At 40.3% G+C, this 19,705-nt stretch overlaps 2 protein-coding genes across 2 annotated transcripts; one reads left to right on the forward strand and one right to left on the reverse strand.

Annotated features, from left to right (window-relative positions):
* The first annotated feature begins 6,052 nt into the window (after positions 1 to 6,052).
* On the forward strand, positions 6,053 to 7,409 carry LOC139217302 (neuropeptide B-like). Its single transcript, XM_070848627.1, has 2 exons — positions 6,053 to 6,310; positions 7,281 to 7,409. The coding sequence occupies exons 1-2, from the start codon at positions 6,053 to 6,055 to the stop codon at positions 7,407 to 7,409; spliced, it is 387 nt and encodes a 128-aa protein (XP_070704728.1).
* Positions 7,410 to 8,273: 864 nt separating this feature from the next.
* LOC139217209 (guanine nucleotide-binding protein G(o) subunit alpha-like) lies at positions 8,274 to 17,731 on the reverse strand. The gene is made up of 10 exons (XM_070848521.1): positions 17,683 to 17,731; positions 17,002 to 17,137; positions 16,817 to 16,908; positions 16,600 to 16,692; positions 16,188 to 16,348; positions 14,278 to 14,406; positions 11,198 to 11,327; positions 10,962 to 11,033; positions 9,110 to 9,197; positions 8,274 to 8,518 (listed from the first exon to the last, which is right to left on the reverse strand). The coding sequence occupies exons 1-10, from the start codon at positions 17,719 to 17,721 to the stop codon at positions 8,328 to 8,330; spliced, it is 1,131 nt and encodes a 376-aa protein (XP_070704622.1). The 5' UTR covers positions 17,722 to 17,731; the 3' UTR covers positions 8,274 to 8,327.
* Between the last annotated feature and the right edge of the window lie 1,974 nt (positions 17,732 to 19,705).

Here is a 19,705-nt window from a genome sequence, read left to right on the forward strand (position 1 = left end):
AAGTTGTTTCACATTTACTCTGTTTCTCTTTTCCACCTTCATTTGTCCAATATAGCAGTTTGTATCCAAATGTCTGTGTTTCATTTCCTTCATATATTTCCGTCTTTTACAGCCTACTGAAAATGTTGCACTTGTCAGTAGTATAGGTTTACAGTTGGGAGCAGAAATGTTCTCTCTTGAGAACCTCAGGAACTAAAGACTGCAGAAAGATAATTAACTTTCACAGTGCCAAAACTGCAACGAGAGCATCTATGATTTTTTTAAAACACTGAGCACCAGAAAAGCCAGGAAGAAGAAAGAAATACAATAATGTTCTCCTCGATGAGATGCTGAGATATTATTGATCGTTTTGATATGGCGGGATCATCTGAAATGTGTCAGTAGGGTCTCAGACTCACACTTGCTTGTATTGAATCAAGCACAACGTTTTATGGATTCTTAATGTGCAGCTAACATCGTTGCAGCTGCAGAAATGACGCGAATCAAAACATTCAGTCCCCGGCCAGCATGTTTAGCTAGATTTCCCATTAGACTTAGTGGAGGCTGGTTGGGTGCTTTCTTTTTCTCGTGTTGCAAAATTAAATTTCATGTCAATTTGTGGATGTTAAGAGGAAAATGTGCTCCATGGTTTGGTTTTTTTCTTCTTTTTCTTCTTCTTCATCTTCACTGCAATGCACGTGCAGTACATCTTAACAGAAAGTCAGAAACCAAATACCCTCAGAACATTTGTCTGCACAGCTGTTACTGCAAAATGACGTGATGCTTGTGAAATCAGGAAGGCTCAATATATGACGGTTTCAGCGGCTGGTTCCTGGAAAAGGAAAAAAAATGTAGGTAGCTCTTATACAAATAACTATTCATTAAATGTGCACAGTCTTGTTGAGCTTTACCTGCACACTGTGCTGTAAATTATACTTGTGTCACCATCATCGGGGTCCATCTGCTGCTCCCTGCATGGGTTACAATGGAGTACGTGTGTTTCTGATGCAGCATAAGTTATATTTTGAAAAGTAGGTAACACTTGTAAAAAAAAAATAAATCTCTCACGTGTTTGATTTTCTCTTAGTGTGAAAATCCACCGTTGCGTAGATGACTTCTGTTGTAGCTCCCTCACATTGAAGTCCTTCTTGTGATTGGTTATTGCCAAAAAAAGGCCAGTTGGCATATTCTGCATTCTGAATATGATAACAAATGACAAATTAGACTCACATGAAACTCTAAACTGTCGACACTTTCCCCCACACGTGAAAAACAACCTGTCTTCTCTTGTGTGTCAGAGAATTAAAGTTTAACTTTGTTTCTAATAACCTGCTCAGCGTGTCTGCAATTACACAATAAGTTAAGTTCAAATAGTCAATATAAAGTTAGTGCCACCTGCACGTCCTCGTCACGCTCGGTCTCTGGTGCTCTTGCCCTTTTTCTGATGACTCTGAAACGCATAAACACACTTTGGAACGTCATCACATGATCCCTGTATAGAGATATAATTGTGATACAGTGTGAATAGAGCTTACCTTCTGACAGCAGTAACAGTGGTCACAACCAGAAGCACAGCCACAGCAGGAATGATAAGTACACCAAGCGCTGTGTGATATTCTGCGTCACAAAGGCAGTGTGTCAGCTCATTGAGGATCCTCCAAACTAAGCCAAATATGTGACACAGCACGATCTATTAAATTAAACTTTTATAGTCCTCGTGCAAAATTTCTATAAAGCTATAACACCACTGTTCAAGCAATCATGATTTAATAATCAGAAAAAGGCACTGAAGTATTAGTGATACAGGCGTGTAAATCCACTCACCTTTAACCTTTAAAGTCACAACAGAAGAGTTCTGACTTCCATGTTTGTTGGTGGTGCTGCATAAATACCGGCCAGCATCACCAGAGACGAACACTGACTGCTGTCCAACAATTTCAATATTATCATTTGCTATTTTAAACCAAGTGTAATTCATCACTGGGGGGTTTGCATGGCTGCTGCAGATCAAGGTGAAGCTGCTGCCGGCGTCCACCTCCATGGATGGACTGGCTGACACTGATGTGTTCTTAGGGCCATCTGAAAGAAAACCAGAGCTGTGAAGAGCTGCCAGAGAAAGCAAAGTGATTTCTGTGACATTTAAATGTCTGTATTATGCAATCCGAGAAGATTTACAAATGTTTAAAGCACCCACAGACACCATGCTGTGGATTTAATTTTCAAAATCATACTTTTCATGTATTTCTCAGTCTGTAAAGTGCTCATCGTGTGCCCAGTACTCACATTCAACATCAACATTTAGGACTCCCGAGGTTGCCCCTGTGTGTCTCTTTAGAGAGCAAGTGTAGTTTCCAGAGTTCTTTGAGGACACGTTGCTTAAATAAAGCACAGGTCCTTCATTTATGAGTTCTCCGTTCTTAAACCAGGTGAAAACAGAAGAAAATTTGCCGCCATCACAGTCGTTTGCGCAGGTCACATTCACAAAGTCGCCTTCCTTCGTTATTCCGCTTCCATTGTGTGTGGTCACAGAAATGTTCAAGTCTAGAAGAGCAAAGTGATGCTTCAGTTTCACTCTGTACAGACTGAAGTGCAGAGAAGATTCACAACATTATTTAGTTACTGATAGAGAAAGAAAACTTACCAACAACCTTTAATCTTGGTGGGTTAACTTTACCAGTCATTCTGCCATGTTTTAAGGCAGTCATAAATCTGAAGGTATATTCTCCTGTGTCATTATGCTCCACTTGGTGTATTTTGAAAGAACAATTGTGTTGTTTGTCACCAATGTACTGGAATCTTGAGGAGGTATTAATCAAGTTGCTGTCATATATGAAAGGACCTTTATAAGGATCATAACTTTTATGACCCCACATGACACGTTGTACTATCCGTTGGTGGGGATAGTTAAATGAACATCGAATGACAGCAGACGTGCCTTTCACCGCACAGATACGTTGCTGTTGATATTCCACTTTCCACCGGCTGCAAAGAGCGCCTGAAACACACGTATTGATGCACAGGTCAGTTCATCCTGCCAGTGCTTCGTTAAATGAGATTTAAATGTTGTACTTACCAGACAGAAACAGTAGCATCAGTGTCCATGTCCTGTTTCTGTGCTCGACACACATGCTGCAGTCATAAAGCTCCTGTATGATCTACAGAGTTTGTGCGTCTTGTCTCTCCTTCCTCTGCTAAGCAAAGCTTCCTGTAATGTGAAGGTTTGGAGAAAAGTTTTCAGCCGCTGAAATCAGGTCACACAGACTCATTACACAGACTTAATGTGAACGTGAAACCAGGCCCCCCCTTAGAGGAAACATGTCACACGTTAAAGGTGTTGCTTATGCTTTATGGGCCCAGCAGAGTCAGGCGTGCTGTGACATTGTGGTTATTCTTTTGACACAATTGGACAATACTAAAAAAAGTCTTACATGGAGTGATGAATGTTGTTTGAACATAGTTTATCCGGTTTATGTTTCATTAATTTTACTTTCAATAACTTGGCACTTAAATGTAAGATTGTTAAATTAAAATACAACATGATCTATTTTTGTACTTTTAAACACTATAACAGTACAAACATCTGCAATTAAAGGGGAACTCCACCGATTTTACACAACAAAAGTCTGTTTAAAGGTCTTTAAAGGGAGATGGATTATGATTTTTTATCTGTGGTGCAATGCAAGTGTAGTAAAAAATATCAACTAAACACCCTCAAAACATGCCTGTTGTTGTCAAAGCTGTCTTATGCAAATTATTATCCAATAAATCTTTCTTTGCTTTCCCCTACAGGATAAATCAGTACATTAAAAAAAAGAAAACAACTGTAAAAAACATCTCACATGTTTGACTATCTCTTATTTGACTGTTGCACAGACGAGTTCTGTTGTTCCTACGTGACACCGATTGCCCTCATGTGAATGGTTGCTGTCACAGATGAGCCAGTTGTTGTAGTCTACAATCTGCACACAATCATAAAGAAGTAACACAAGTTTAACGTATCTATTGTCAAACGATATCCTTCAGATGTCAGATTCTGCCTTTGCATTTCTGTTATGAGCTTCTGTAGGCCGTTTCAACCCTCACAACAAAAATATCCTCTGCGTTCTCATATCTGACATCTCTTTTAGCGGAGACGTGGGCCTGACTTGCTTTTCACCTGCTGAACTCAGCTGCAAACAACTTCCATGCAGCCCTAACTGTGGCGTGGACTAGAGTGTACCCTACATGATGAAAAAAAAACAAAAAGAGTAAGCTAAACCACCAGCAAAAATAGAGCCACGTATATGTCCTCCTCACAGTCTGTCTTTGGTGCATCCGTCCTCATTCAGTTTCAGACACAGAACCACGACATGATCGTTGCTTTTAGACGTATCGAGATGCCCTCGATACATGTAGTCTTTGGTTGGCAGGACTTAAAGGATATCAGTAGGCCACAACAAGGGCTTGAGTTCATCTGATGACGACGAGCGGCGCTCATTGCCTCATTTTAGTGTGCTTGCTCATATTTGTATACATATTTCTTGCTACATGTACTTCCAAGCTGCTCAGTTCAAGGCAGAAATCAACTTCTTCACTCAGGCTTCATATCTAAAGGCTTAACCGTTCGTCTTTGGATAGAAGTGTGTAAGTGGAATGGACTGCATGTGCTCAGCCGGTCAGGAGGCTCCCACTCTACCCTGATGGGCCTGCACTTATGAAAGGGCAGCCCTCTTTCCTTATCTTTGACAGCAGCACACAAGATAAACCTTTTTCAAGCATGAGATTTGTAGATCTATCTGTAAAAGTGATGGTCTTTTGTCATTGAGACTTTTACGTTACGTGACATGGAAATGTTACTAGTTAGCAACATCACTGTTGTAACTTCAATAACCAGGATGCTTATTCACTGAAACATTAAAGAAGTCAGTGGACACCGTGGCATCAGTGTCCATGTCATGTTTCTGTGTTCAGTGTGCATGTTCCTACTTCTTGAACAGAATCGGGTCAAATGATGTTGATTGTTTTCAGACTTGAAGCGTCATTTCCTTATCCCCTTCTTAAAGAGCACACTGTAAAAGCTTCCTGTAACTGAAAAAGGTAAATAAGGTCGTGAGTCGCCCTAACAAAGTTCTCCGCCTGTGAAATCAGGTCACATACACCACACACTCTGTGCCGCTCCAGTAAGATGTATGAAAGCAGCCCCTGTAAGGAGGAAGCCTGCATCATGGGCTTATGCCTGAATGTCTGATGGTGCTTGGTTGTGGTTATATCAAAGCTGGCTCTCTGGCTTTTCATAGGTTTTCAAAACACTATATATATATATATATATATATATATATATATATATATATATATATATATTCACGGGGCTGATAGAGGTGGAGCCCATTGTAACTACTTTATACTTTACTTGCAGTTCAGTAATAGGGCGTCTATTTTATAAACTGACTGTCACAACTGTAGTAAAGAGAATTATTTCCATCTGAATTCACTTATATGATATATATATATATATATATATAATATAAGTGAATGATACTGATTAACTTGCCATTTTGTAAAGCTGATAGTTGATGAAGTCACTATTTGTAGTCAAAACAGTAAGACTCATTAAAAAACTATGAATAAAAAGTTTCATTTTAAAAGTAAAACTATTTAAAAGACTGAATAAAATAAACATATGGTGTCACTTCCACCTCAACAGCACTTGATTTATTTTGCTGTACCTCTGTACACATTTTGGGATTACTGTGGTATTTATTCTGTAAATCTGGAAAATGGCTCTGTTTTTTTTTTTTTAGAACTTTCACTGGAATACAATTTCTTTTAGACAAATAAGATTTTATGACAGAAATCGATGCCTTTAAGTTTAACATTTCTATCAAGGACGTTGAGATGAGATGTTTCAAACAAAGCTCGCCAGGAGAGGTGGGTTTCTCTCCGGGGTGCGAGTGAGTGAGTCAGAATCGCCCACTTTAGGGCAATTTTCGTCGACGAAATTGTGAGGATGATCACGGGGTCCCTATAAGAAGCCTCTCACAAGTAGCGAGCGATGCCAGTTACAGGTGCGCAGGACCAAGCCTCATTGCTCGACATGGAGATGCTCCCCAAACTCGTGTTCCCCGTCGTGATGATCTCCCTGCTGGTCGCTTGCAGTCCGACGGAGGCGTGGTACAAGCAGGTGGCCGGCCCGAGCTACTACTCGGTGGGAAGGGCGTCCGGCTTGCTGTCCGGTATCCGGAGGTCACCGTACGCCAGGAGAGCCGAGCCGGACCCGTCAGACAGCGGAGAGGCAGCAGCCAACAGCGTCCTTTCCGAGTTAACTCAGCAAAATTACGTCCTGAAGACCATGGTCAGTGCTCGTCCGTTTTATCACGGCATTTTTGGGTTGGAAGGGATCTCCATTACGCATGAGCGCAAAAGTGTATTATTCATTTAAAGGGTTATATTAACCAGAATGTGCCGAGTTCCCTTCAAATTGCATGAAATATGGGCTTTCTTGAAAATAACACAGGCAAGAAACAAGTGACATTACTTTAACATGTCAGCTTTTAAACCTACTTTTTGCGCCCTCTACTCGAGTTTCGGCAAAAGTTTGTGACACTCTTAACGTCTGGCTACATTTTAACAATAAAAACCATCCGTATTGTTTTCTAGGACCTATGTGCTGTATATATCTGATAGATGGATACATTCAATCTTTTAAAAAGCCTGAGGTCCTCTTCCTTTGGTCACCTCAGTCAGGATGGAGCTGTCCAGTCAGCACCACACAAACTACACACTACAGGTCTTGGGATTCTTATTTTTACGCCGTAGGGCAGAAGAGGTATTCAGATCTGTCACTGAAGCAGCGACCAAGTAAATCCACTTAATTACACGTTAAAACTGGCAAAATTGTCATAAAATAATATAGTAAGTGCTCATTACGCATAAAATGCCCCGTCAAATTCAATTATGTTTTATATTCACGGGGCTGATAGAGGTGGAGCCCATTGTAACTACTTTATACTTTACTTGCAGTTCAGTAATAGGGCGTCTATTTTATAAACTGACTGTCACAACTGTAGTAAAGAGAATTATTTCCATCTGAAATGCAGTGGAGGAGAATACAGCATCATAAAATGGACACACTGATATGTGGAGTATTTCAGTAAATTCACTTTCTTTTTTAATTCAAGTCCATGTAAACTCACTGGTGATTAGTGTCTAGTATTAGTGAATATTGGTAGGCATATAAATCCTCACACTGTTAGTCTGATGCAAGTGTACAGTTCTTTTTGAGCACCCTCTAATGTAATCATTTGTCTCTTCTGTCCAAACAGCCCGTTTGTATCAAAGACATTACACCAAACCTGCAGAGCTGTGAACTCTTGCAGGAAATCAAGGGTTCGTTTAAGTGCACGGCGGACGTCTTCCTCTCTCTGGACTCTTCGGACTGTGCAGGAGACTGAGCTGTAAAGCCGACAGCTGAGCTGGATGATGAAACCTACTGCTTGAAGGCATGACATTAAAAAAAAACAAAAAAAAACTGTACATTAATCTGACTTCAAGTTTAACTCTCGTGTTGCACTAGATTTAAGATGTGCTACTTTTCATTTGCCATTTCACCAGTTTGTTTATTGATTTTATGACCCGTCTCAAAATGTTAAGCTGTAAATGTATTAATGTACATATCTGATCTGAGTTTTCATTAATAAATTAATCATATTGCAGCTCGTTGTTGAAATTACTGAATGCAAAACAAATAACAGTGTAATGTCTCGTTACACCAGGACTAAATCTGGTACGATGCCCTCTCTTCTCCTTGTGTGAGATTAATGTTTTTGTACTTGGCTCCTGACAAATTTAATAAACTGCACTAAATCTATGTTAGAAAGAATTAAAATCACTTGCTGCTTTTCCTGCAAATATAAATGTCAGGAAAGCGTAACTTGTTCAATCATTCTGATCATACAGCTGTGGGAGATTTAGAGGAATTAAATATGCCAAAGCAAGATTTAAACAAGGAAAACACTCATTAAATTTTACCAAGTGATAGTTAACAGGCTTGTATTAAAATCAGCTCACTGACACAAGGATACATTTGCACATTAAACATGGTGAGGTTTTATACGACCTGGAGAAAAATAAGCTGGTGTAACCGTTAGATACTGAGAGTGAATACACAGAATTAAAAGCGTATCAATAAGTCTTTTATTTAAAATGTTTTAAAACAAAGTGGGGAACGTGCAGCTTAAAGGATCTTATTATCTTTGCTTTATTAACTGCTTAAATAAGTTATTTAAAATATGAGAAGACATTTTCCCCACAGGAAAACTGGTAAACTTTCCCAATGACTAAAAACCTCCTGAACAGCCTTCAGGTGACTTTTACAGCAGCTGGACGGCTGCTAGATTCTCCTTGATGATCTGATCTATGACCATGTGGAAAACCACCTGTATGTTCGCCGTGTCTGTGGCAGTGGTGAAGTGGTGGTAGACGGGTTTGTCAGGCCTGCTGTTACACGACGAGAACAGGGCAGCGATGTGGTGGGCAGCGGCATCCACGTCACCATCTGCACCTGGATGGGAACGAAGGAAGAATAATTACAAACCTGGAGTCTGTCGAACCCATTAAATATTGATAAAACATGACACTGGCTTCCAGTGAGAATCTATGCAGTTTTCCTTCTCAGTCCCTGAAACATGAGTTGAGTCTGAAATATGTATGAACATCACCCGGCCAGAATGAGTGATATACTCATATAAAGAGGACTGTATGTGAATACTATGACAATCTCTGGCCAGGAGGAATTCTGATTACCCAGTGGACATGGGGGGGCGGGGGGGTCACAATGAACCATCCAGCAAAGCAAAGATACACTGGCAAACAATTCCTGGAGGAATTCAAGATAGTAAAAAAAACCCTTCAAGGTCCAAACTGTCAACTCTTGAGTTGAGTAAGAGTGAAGTATCCCACGACAGCAATATGTACGTTAAGATTGGGGTCAGATCGTAAGATTGGGGTAGTTACTAGTTAAATGGGAGACTCCCAGAACCTGATACTGTATGCATTTTGTTTTTATTAAAGATGAACCAAAAAGGCTTGAATTCTCCTGCATTATCCTTGTTTAATTTATTATATGGCCAAACCAAGATTCTCTCCAACGCACCTTTATAACTAGAAAGGTAAGATCTCAAGTGCCTCCCAGAGTGTAGGATCTTCTCCCGAAAAAGGTCAGTTTTGTTCATGAGCAGAGTCTGTAGGAGAGAGAGAGAGAGAGACAGAAGCAGAGAGAGAGAGAGAGAGGATTGGGAATTTAAAAGAAAAAAGGCAGTGAAAATGATTAACTCTCCAGCTGATGCCATTAAGTGCGGTTTCTCACAACGTGAGTGATGCATCTAAGATGTGCCACATTCTCAACACCTAAGTTATCGGCCTCATGAATAAAACAATATCTTCACACTGCTGTATACAAACACCGAGAGCATCCTCACATCCTCTGATGGCGGCACTGTGCACCTCTCCACTCGCCTAGGGACACCAGACAGTAAGCATATCCTGCTCAGCTGAAACACGCCGCTACACTACATGTGGATCAGACAAATCCAAGGATCACTCCATTAAAACACAGAGACACACACACAGCACTGACACTAAAACAGTGACTCTGCATTTGTGTATTAAAAGCATTTTCTTAAGCTCCTAATGAGGTTTTTACAGAAAAGGAATAGCACCCTGTAAAATAAAAATACTATTGGTGCAGTCTGTCACCTGGCACCACTTTAGGCAACAGAGAAACAGAAAGAAGGAAAAGCCGTTTCTAGTTTTCTGTGTCACCGATTCATTATTGCTTCTTTGTTCTTTGACAGTAACATGAGCACTTTCGAAGATGAAATGGCCGTAAGAGAACCCTCGTCTCTAAATGTCTCGGCTTAATCAAGTGCAAATATTAATGTTACTGACCAACGAGGAAGTACAGAGCACAAAAAAAAATTAAGGGAACACTTACGTCATCACAGTATAACACCAAGTCAGGGATATCAATCTATCCAGTTAGGAAGCATAAGCAGTTGCACCTGTTTTAGTGCAAATGAAAGTGACAACAGGTGCACTGGAGAGGCAACAGCAAGACAACCCCCAAAAAGGGAATGGATTTGCAGGTGGTGGCAACAGACAGTTGCTCTCTCCTTATCCGTCCGACTGATTCTTCTCTAGTTTTGCGTTTTGCTCGTGTCCTTGTCACTACTGGTAGCATGAGGCGGTACCTGCAGCCCGTTCAGGTTGCACAGGTAGTCCAGCTCCTCCAGGGTGGCACATCCACACGTGCCGTCGCAAGAAGGTTTGCTGCGTCTCCCGGAGCAGCCTCAAGAACATGGAGGAGATAACCAGGAGATGAGCCGTTACGCGAGGAGGGCTGGACAGGGCCGGAGAAGGGCATCGACCCTACAGCAGGACCGGTATCTGCTCCAGGGCCCTACCTCAGTCGGTTGGTGATTTTGGTTTCCATTGACCGTTGTTCCGTCATTTTGTTCTCAACAAATTACACAATGTAAAGATTTTGAACTTGAATATTTAGAGATCTGTTGTGTGACTTAAGTGTTCCTTAATTCTTTTGAGCAGTGTGATTTATGCGCATATAAATAACCCCTCAATTTCACAATATGAAAGAAATCAAAGGAAGTAATTACACTGAGTGTTCGTAGAAACAATGCCCGCAGCCAACTTACTAAACAGAAATCACCTGCCCTACATCTCAATTAGACTTTGTATGCTAATTATGTATGTCAGATGCAATCATAGGCAGTTTGTGCCCTGTCTGCTTGGCATGAATGATCAACAAAACAAACAAAAAAAAAAGCCACTCAGCGCTTCAGTCACCTCCACACACTTAGATGAGCTTAAAGCAGAGCGTCTGTGCATAAACACACAGCCAGAGATCACAAAAACACAACTCGAATACCTTGTTGGATTCTAAGCACATTCACATTCATCTTTAGGAAAATAAGTGCAAATAAACTTACCACTGAGGTGCTCCTAAAGGCCGTGTTGGCACAGATGGATGTGAGCAGGTCAAGGCTTTCCTGCAGTGGATTCTAATAAGGGAAAATATGGAAATAAAGAAAGTAGACAAAGACTTGGAAAAAACAGATGTAGTTTACATTAAATTCACTAAAGCTTTCTGCCTATTCTGCCAAGTAAGAAAAGACGGGATTACATTGGATTTACATGACTACAATTAGTCATTAGCCTAACATACCCCTGAAGGATCCTCCATCGGTGTCGTGTCGTAGCTGCTGAGGGCCACAACAAACAACACGGCCTGAACACAGTCAAAGCAGCTGAGCCACTTCCTCCTCTCACTCTGCTGCCCCCCGACATCATACAGCCTGTCAGAAAGCAAAACCAAATCCAGTCAAGCCTGATTCTCCACTTACTTAACGCCGATCACAAGTGCAAAAAGAGAAGAAGAAAAAAAAACAACATCAAAAAACGATTCATTGTGCAATCGTCATTGAATCTTTCTGTAAAGACACATTCTTCCCCTGAGAGCTCATGTCTGGTCACAGGTATTTTGTGATTAGTTGCAGAAATTGAGAGCTTAAACAGGCGGTTTAAAACTTTTGAGTAAAGTAAAAACATATTCCCTCATAGATGGCTTTATGTATGCTGCAAGCCTCTAGGAAAAAGTCTTACTATCACAGTTCTGACCTTTTCATTAAATAAAGAACGGGCAAAATGTCTGATTTGTAGACTATATGGCGAGATTAGGAAATAGCATTACATTGAAACGTTCAACCCGTTTCAAATATTGGGGCAATCTATTTCAAAATATGATCTGGCAGTAAGTTAAGCTGAGGGTCTTGGTGACACAGGTAATGAGTTCCCTTTTGGGCCAGACAGTTTCCAGGTGCATGATTGCAGTACTCATGTCAGCAGCAATGAAGCATTTATCCCCTGGGTCAAGACTCAGTTTTAACAAGCTGGGGGACAATAAGCATTAACTGTGGAATTTGACAGCAGTAGTTTCTGTGCTGCTGGGAAGGAAATCAGTCATGACAGAAAGAGGGCTTTTATGGTTTCCTGGATTTAGTGGAGGGGTGAGATCAGACCTGCAAACTCATACAGCATCTGAGAAAATAAAAGGTTTGGAATTTAGCCATTTAGTGCAGCCAGCACAAGAGATACGAGACCGACTCACTCTGAAGCGGTTTTGGCCATGCATATCACAATTGTGGTGTGCAAGTTTAAGAAATTATAAAAATCTTCAACCTGCCATTTAATAATTTGCAGTAATCGAAAGCAAAGCCATGCCAAGCCAAATCTGAACAAACAGAACGTCACATGTGAACAGACAAAACTATTAACTACCACGTGGAACATCAAAACAGACTGCATAAGGACAGCGCATCCACCATTTACACGATCTTCAATGCTGCACAAGTTCAGCACGACCTTGAGCCCCCTTCAAACTGTGTTATACTCAACACACAAGACTTAGGATGTACAGTAGATTATGATGCATCAAATATTTCAGTAAGATTTCATCTCTGAAAAAAAAAAAAAAAAACCCAAAAAAACAATTGTGTACGATGAGAAGTCTGGGTTGCCTTCGCTAAATCTTAAAAGCCTTTCTGCACATCTAGAATATAACATTTGATGAAATTTGATAAGACTTAAACTCTCTTTAGTAAAAGATATTACTTGATAACAAAATGTCTTAAAGTACAATAAAATTGTCAGATTCTGTAGTGAGAAACTACAGTATATGTAACATTCATGAAGTCCTGGTCTGTATGGATTCAGTTCTCCATAATGAACCCACACACTGAATGCCGTCATAGCTCGGGCGTCGGTTGCAGGTAGCATCTCGAACAGTTGTTTACTCTGAAAACTAAAGTTCAAAAGGGGAAAGGAGGGTGGGGTTTCAGTGTTTCATAGCTATGCTTCCACCACATTTGTTTTATTATTCCTAGAATAAGCAGGCGGAGCGAAGCCATCAATATTTCATGTAACGCGTAGGCAGCTGCCTCCCTCGGCTCAGCAGAGTTCAGCTGTCGTCACGGGCCCTCCAAGAGTCGGTGGTGAAGCAGAGTCTCCGGAGGCTCGACAAGCTGCTCTCTAGGACAGCAGCATGTTTAAGTGTGTAACAACTCCATCAACACCAAGTCTGGGGGATAATTAAGCCCAAAGCTCCTTAAGGGACAATAGATCGGTTTTGTTATGTATTAAGTTATGTTTTCATGTATTGTTGATCAAAAGTTTCACCAGTTTTAGAGCAAATCTGGTGAAATGTGCTTGAAGGCAATCGACCACAGCCATCAATCACTCAGGTTATAATGTAGATAACAATAACAATCCAGGTGGTCACAGCACTCTTAGTTTGATCATGACTGGACGAACATTTCCTGACTGCCTACATGCCATCAAGTGTCCAATAAAAAAAAAAAAAAAGGACACAAATGCAGAACCAATAATCATTAAAAAGCTAAGAAAACCTCACCTTTGCACAACTCCAAAGCTCATTTACAAGCCCGTCAACAATTAAGCCAGTCGCCATCACTCTCATTACACATGCATCTCTCCGCACACGCTGGTAGAACATGAGCAATACGGCAAACCCTCATCGAAATATTTTTCTACAGAGCGACTGGTTGTCAAAAACATTTTGAAATCAGCAGTGCAGGCACAAGCTTACTAAAAAAAAACATCATCTTTGGCTGTTATGCATCTAAAACACATTATACAGTAATGTATCTGCAGGTACATAATGAAATGCACTTACTGCATGCTAAACAGCGTATATGATGGAGAGGTTTGTGTGCAGCAGCATGTCTGTATGAAGCTTCATATGTACATGGGGTTTTGGTTTCCGTCACCATTTGTATATATTGCTGCGAGGGTCTGCAGCGATGCCTGCATCTCCCTGGTCGTATTACATGTTGCTCACAGGTTCAATATCAAGTTTCTAATCAAGATTTCCTCATTAGAATTGGTGACATTTTTTAAAGGGAACACTTCCTTGGGCCATAACACATCATCAGCTTGACTGCTCGGTTAAAGGTAGAAGATGCAGAGTTCAGTTGTCCCTTGAAAGTGAAGGAAGGTGATAAATTCTTTTAATTTTCGCTGTGCATACTCAGGAATCCAATTGTCCAACAATAAATGTATAATATACGTTTTCAGGGAGCTTTCAGTGAGCCCGGTGTGATGTCGTTAAAGCATTTACCTTTATGAACTCAAAATACAGAATTAAGTCAGCACGTAGTTACAGCTGCATGGCGCTGTATCACGTTGCGACCACTGCTGAATTTGCACGGCCAGTTTAATAAGTCTTACCGAAAGATCATTTCATTAAGTTGGAACTGCGTCTCGACGATTCCACAGGTCCTCACTCTCACCCTCAGAACGTCTGCCTCAGCGGGAACGTATTTGGGAGCGATGATTCGATTCATGTTCTCAAAGAAACTGGGGAGGGGAAGACAATGTCAAGCATCAGGAACTGACGAGACTTAAACATTTCAAAAAGTTACCTTCAGTTTCTCACCCGCACGACCACGTTTCAGTTTCATTGGGGCCATTCTTCAGCTATGACGTCTACAAGTGTCAGTTTACTTGCTAACTGAGCTATAACTAATGGTTTCCAATACAACGGCCCTGGAACATATCCTTCCTCTATAAAAGGGTTTGGTGATTCAGAGGTATTGATCAAACTTTAGGTGAGTTTTGGAAGCTGTGAGTTGTGTTCACTTTTTTCTTTTTTTTTTTTTTAAACACAGAAATTTCTTGATCTTAATGTAATTCCACCTGCTTAGTTCCAGTTTAAAATGGCACCGACATCAAGTTAACAAAGCTAGTACTTCCTGTATCTTCAAATTTCTTTTTAGCAACACTTAACAGCTCAGTTCATGCCAAAGCGAATGCCTGGGAAGCCATTTTACACGTCGAGGTGCCCCCAGGTCCCAGGGAAGTCAAGTGTGTCACGACACAGTCTAATCCAATATTTCTGGAAGGAAAAATCAATGTGGGGTCCAGCAGAGTGAGAACACTGAGGGGAAGCCAGCCGAGTTTCATATCGTCCTCCAGCTCCCAAACTTATTGAGTTCCGATAATGAAGCTGTCACATCTTCATCTTTCTCAGAACGGCCAGCTGGAGTACGTTTCAGCTTGGCAGACCTGCTCCCTGTTGCCTGGGAGATAAGGAGCTCTGCTCAGTCCATTTAGTTCATTTAAAGATAAAACCTACTGGAAAATAAAAAACACACCTTCAGTTTCCAAAATGGTCTGAAATTGCATCAATTACAACAGAGTTATGGTTTTAAGTTCAACAAAAATTCTAACACGTGTTTGGGGGGAATTTTTCTTGCATGAAACCAAGTGGGCCAAATAATAATAATAATGCCATTTAGCAAAATGTATTCAGTCACACTTCAGTAAACAATCGGCACTTCACCTGATGGTGCAACTCTCTCACACACACACACACACACACACACACACACACACACACACACACACACACACACACACACACACACACACACACACACACACACACACACACACACACACACACACACACACACACACACACACACACACACACACACACACACACACACACACACACACACACACACACACACACACACACCAAATTATCTATGCAAATACTGCTTTTTTCATGAACAACTGAAAGGGCACAATTGCTGAAGGACAGCAATTGGGGAAAAAAAAAACCCTCTTCTGTCCATATACATATGAGGAAAATCACACAGGTTTGGTTTCATAATAAAAGGGCATCATTCGCTGTGAGATTTACTTTGATAAAATGCGGTTAAATCAAAAAGCTCCAAGTTAAGAGCTAATGCCGCACCCTCCAAACCTCTACAGTAATTACACTTAGATTGCAGCTTCACACACATATACAGCTGTTTGACTTGTTACTCATTAAAACAAGAAAAGAGAATCTTTAATCATATCTTTTCATCTGCTCCACCCTAACTCCCCATCTTCCTGGATATCTGCAAACAGAGCGTTTTAATTTGGTCCCAATTAAGTCTCCCATTCTACAAATGTCACAAGAATCATTTCCTGAAGGGGAGTTCTTCTCAGCAGTTGCTTTACTGTTGCTCTGTAGATAAGATGCGATGACATGCCTCTTACTGGGCAATTTCCCTTGACATTTCTGTCGCCGGTCACAACTGGGCGGGGTCGTGCAAGGTGGATCATTGTGCCGGTCCACTTACTAGAGTGCAGAGTCATTCAGCTTAAACTCGTAACCTCTGGCCGCAGCTGCTCGCACCCCTTGGTCGGACCACAGTGCACAGAAAGCGTGAGCCACAAAGGGAAGCAGCTCCTGGTCGTCCCCCAAGCACTGATTGCAGGACAGGATGGAGCGGGCGTGCATCTGCAGTGGGAAATAAATAACATTTCTATCCAAAGTAAATCAGAGTAAATGTGGTGTTTTCTCCTGCAAAACTACAAGTGATGCACATGGATCAATAAGTCTAGAATTTCTAATGACCGCCAATCATCTCTACTGATGCTGAATGCCGTGTACAGATGAAGACTGACATCTAGTGTGATGTAGAGGGGCTGCAATGAAAAGCAGCGTTCAGGGTGTTTTCCATAGGAATCTGCATCATGCCTCCTCATCACCTTGTGCTTCTTGTTGGCAAGGTTAATCCTCAGCATCCCCATTCCCCGAAGGACAAACTTCATAGAGGTCAGCAGGTTGTCCAGTACTGCAGGCTGCGAAGGGAGAGATCGCTGACGTTTTACGCTTTGACTGCTGACAGTCGTTTTTGGCACAAATAGGTTGAACACCTCAGGGCGGAAAAAGAAATGCTCAGTTTGCTTCACAGCTGCCCAGTACCTTGAAACTGATCAGCTCCTGTTTGGAGAAGCCGTGGCTGTGGATGATCTTAATCTGTTTGATCAGTGTGCTCTTTCCGCTCTCTGTAGCTCCTGACACCCAAACCAGAGAAGTGCTTTCACTTCAAAATGCCAACATTTCAATGATACCAGATAAAAAAAAAGTTATATTACTGTTAAACTCACCAAGCATGAGGATTTTCACCACATTCATCTCACTTCTGGCATGCTCACAGAGGTCTTGCTCTATTTTAGAGCTCTGGAGTTTAGCCTTTTTACCCTCCTCTGTGACATCCTGGTGCAGGCACATTCCCATGCACACCTAAGGAAGAATTCACATGTAACCTGGAGGGGGCTGGCAGCAAAAGAACTATAGCCAATGATCAATCATCAACCTCAGCAATGAGGAAATACTTTCAGCTCTGTAATACATCTTAAAAGTGTAGGTTTGAACTAGCCCACAAGAAAGTAACTTTAACCAGTTATTCACTGTGTTTTCTGACTATCTGAAGTAGCTTTAAATTATGAAACTGTCAAATGTTTTCCTCATTGTGGGTTATTTATTTAGCTTTATTCTGCTTCTGACACATAGAAATGAGCAAAACTGTAATCAGTCACAAAAGGTAAATTATGACTGTATAGTATGTAGTTATATTGGAAATGTTTGTCAGTATCTTAACAGCAACCTGAAAGATGTCCCATAAATCAATTTGTAATGAACGGCAAGAAAATGTGTTCTATTTCTAAGCGGATCTCGTTTGACCAAAAACTGTCCAGAAAACACGCGTCTCACACTTTATTCACTCGTTACCTGCAGCGACACCGTGCTAGTTTCAAACGAGGTGAATGTTTAAATGAACGTGCTACCTGCAGTGGGATCGGCAGGAGATTCAGACAGCAAAACATCACTCCGGCTTCACGGCGTGTTCTGGTCCAGCCTGCTCCAGAACTGTGATGGCGACCAATGGGAAGAGCTCATTTGTTTGATTTGGGACACGTGTGGAAAGTCAGACTTTTAAAAACACACACGAGCTGCTTTAAGGAAGAAATGCGTGTGTGGTAATATTAGGAAGTCAGGTGAATCATTACGACAAGGAATTAGTCAAATGCTGATGGAGGTTTTGAATGGGCGTCGTGCTTACTGGCTTTGAGTGGTGGGATGATATTAACTCAGGTGCTGCTCACTCTTGAGGTACTTCACCTGAGGTTTTTACAATAATGTACATTTCTAATACACTACATTTTATACATTTATCTGACAGCCAGTTACTTTTAAAAACCATCTAGTAAATTATATGTAAATCATTACATTTAAAATGTATAAAATATGCATACAGCATAAACAGTTATAATCAGCTCCACCTTGATAGAATGAAATGAAAATGACTTTCCAATAGTAGGTGACATAGATGATAAATGTGAAACACACTGGATCAATTTGCCCACATATATTATATATATATATATATATATATATATATATATATATATATATATATATATATATATATATATATATATATATATAGTGTCATTATTGTTTGTCATTTTCCCTGTTCAACATGTTAATATGATAAAGAAAACAATATTGTAAAACCATACTTAATTTCCCTTACTCATTGAGACAAAAAGCAAAAGTTAATACCAAATTTTAATGCATTTTTAGCAGATTACAAGCGTCCTTGGATTGTGTTGGAACCAACATCTGACTTTTTCCACTCAAATAAATATTGTGAACTACATATCATCTGTAATCATCTTTAAATTGTACGAGCAAATCAGCAAACAGATATAAGGTTAATATATAAAAGTTGGGTTGGTCTAGTAGTCAAATAGAGCCAAATAGTCTCTGTCCCCCACTTTTAATGAAGTATTGTTTCATTATGGAATTGTTACTTTTGATAGTGACTGAATAACAAAGCACAGCATGTGATCCCAAATTGGTGAACTTGTCATTGAAACACTGGTTGGTTTAATCAGCTGCAGCTGCCTCCCTGAGCCGCTTAACAATTTACTGTTAGAGTCGTATAACTTCATGCTACCATTTAAGGTCACAACATATATTAAATTCTCTTCTACGGTCCCTTTTTAGAAAACGCTTACAGAACTTTGCTGGGTACCAATCTGCTGCTAAAATAATCTACTCTTAATGACCTGACATTTAACGAACTCTGTGTGACTCATTCGTATGTTGCAAAATTCTGATCAATTATTCTGATCAAAGGTCATTACTGTGGCCAAAACATGACCTTAACCTTTCATAATGCGATTAATCCGCAAGCCTGCTCATTTACCCCAATGACTGAAGAAATAAATGACACCCTGATACTTTCTGGTTTAGAGAAAAGAAGACAAAAAGCCTTTCAGATTAAAATGTTATTATTATCAGCAATATGATACTGTAGTCCAATCAGTTTCTACAGTATTTGTCAACTGGGAGTTGTCAATAACATAGATTATAGCCTACACTGAATACATTCCAACTTGACATACAGATATATTATTATGATTTTTAAACAATATGAAACTGTCTATACAGTAGTTAATGGAGAGGAGGTGAGTAAAATATACATCTACAAAAAATATATTATTTAATCCCATTTGATATAGAGGCAGAGGTTAAATTGCTGAGGGCTCAATGACAGTAAGAGGTCTATTTCATGAGTAAGAGGTCTATTACAGGATCAAGTTAACAACACTGAGCTTCTGTCATAGTTCTCTAGTTATACTAAGAAAACTAAAGGTTAAAAGCTGTCTGTTAATAATCTGTAGTGTTCTCTAGATTAGGATAAATCTAAGGAGTGTTGATTTAATAAAAAAAAAAAAAAAAAAAAAAAATGCAACTGCACTCAAAAAGGCCAGGCACGCAGCAGGTCTCGACTGCGTGCAT

This window comes from Pempheris klunzingeri, chromosome 17 (assembly GCF_042242105.1).
Source record: "Pempheris klunzingeri isolate RE-2024b chromosome 17, fPemKlu1.hap1, whole genome shotgun sequence".
NCBI classification, from domain to species: Eukaryota; Metazoa; Chordata; class Actinopteri; order Acropomatiformes; family Pempheridae; genus Pempheris; species Pempheris klunzingeri.

What these genes read in the sequence shown, in the direction of transcription:
- LOC139217209 (XM_070848521.1), bottom strand. Translation starts at nt 17,721, where the DNA reads ATGTTTTGCTGTCTGAATCTCCTGCCGATCCCACTGCAG. An exon ending in CTGAATGACTCTGCACTCTA is followed by an intron (nt 14,407 to 16,187) that starts GTAAGTGGACCG and finishes TCCCCTCCCCAG; the next exon opens with TTTCTTTGAGAACATGAATC. An exon ending in CTTAATGAAATGATCTTTCG is followed by an intron (nt 11,328 to 14,277) that starts GTAAGACTTATT and finishes GCTTTCTGACAG; the next exon opens with GCTGTATGATGTCGGGGGGC.
- LOC139217302 (XM_070848627.1), top strand. Translation starts at nt 6,053, where the DNA reads ATGGAGATGCTCCCCAAACTCGTGTTCCCCGTCGTGATGATCTCCCTG. An exon ending in ATTACGTCCTGAAGACCATG is followed by an intron (nt 6,311 to 7,280) that starts GTCAGTGCTCGT and finishes CTGTCCAAACAG; the next exon opens with CCCGTTTGTATCAAAGACAT.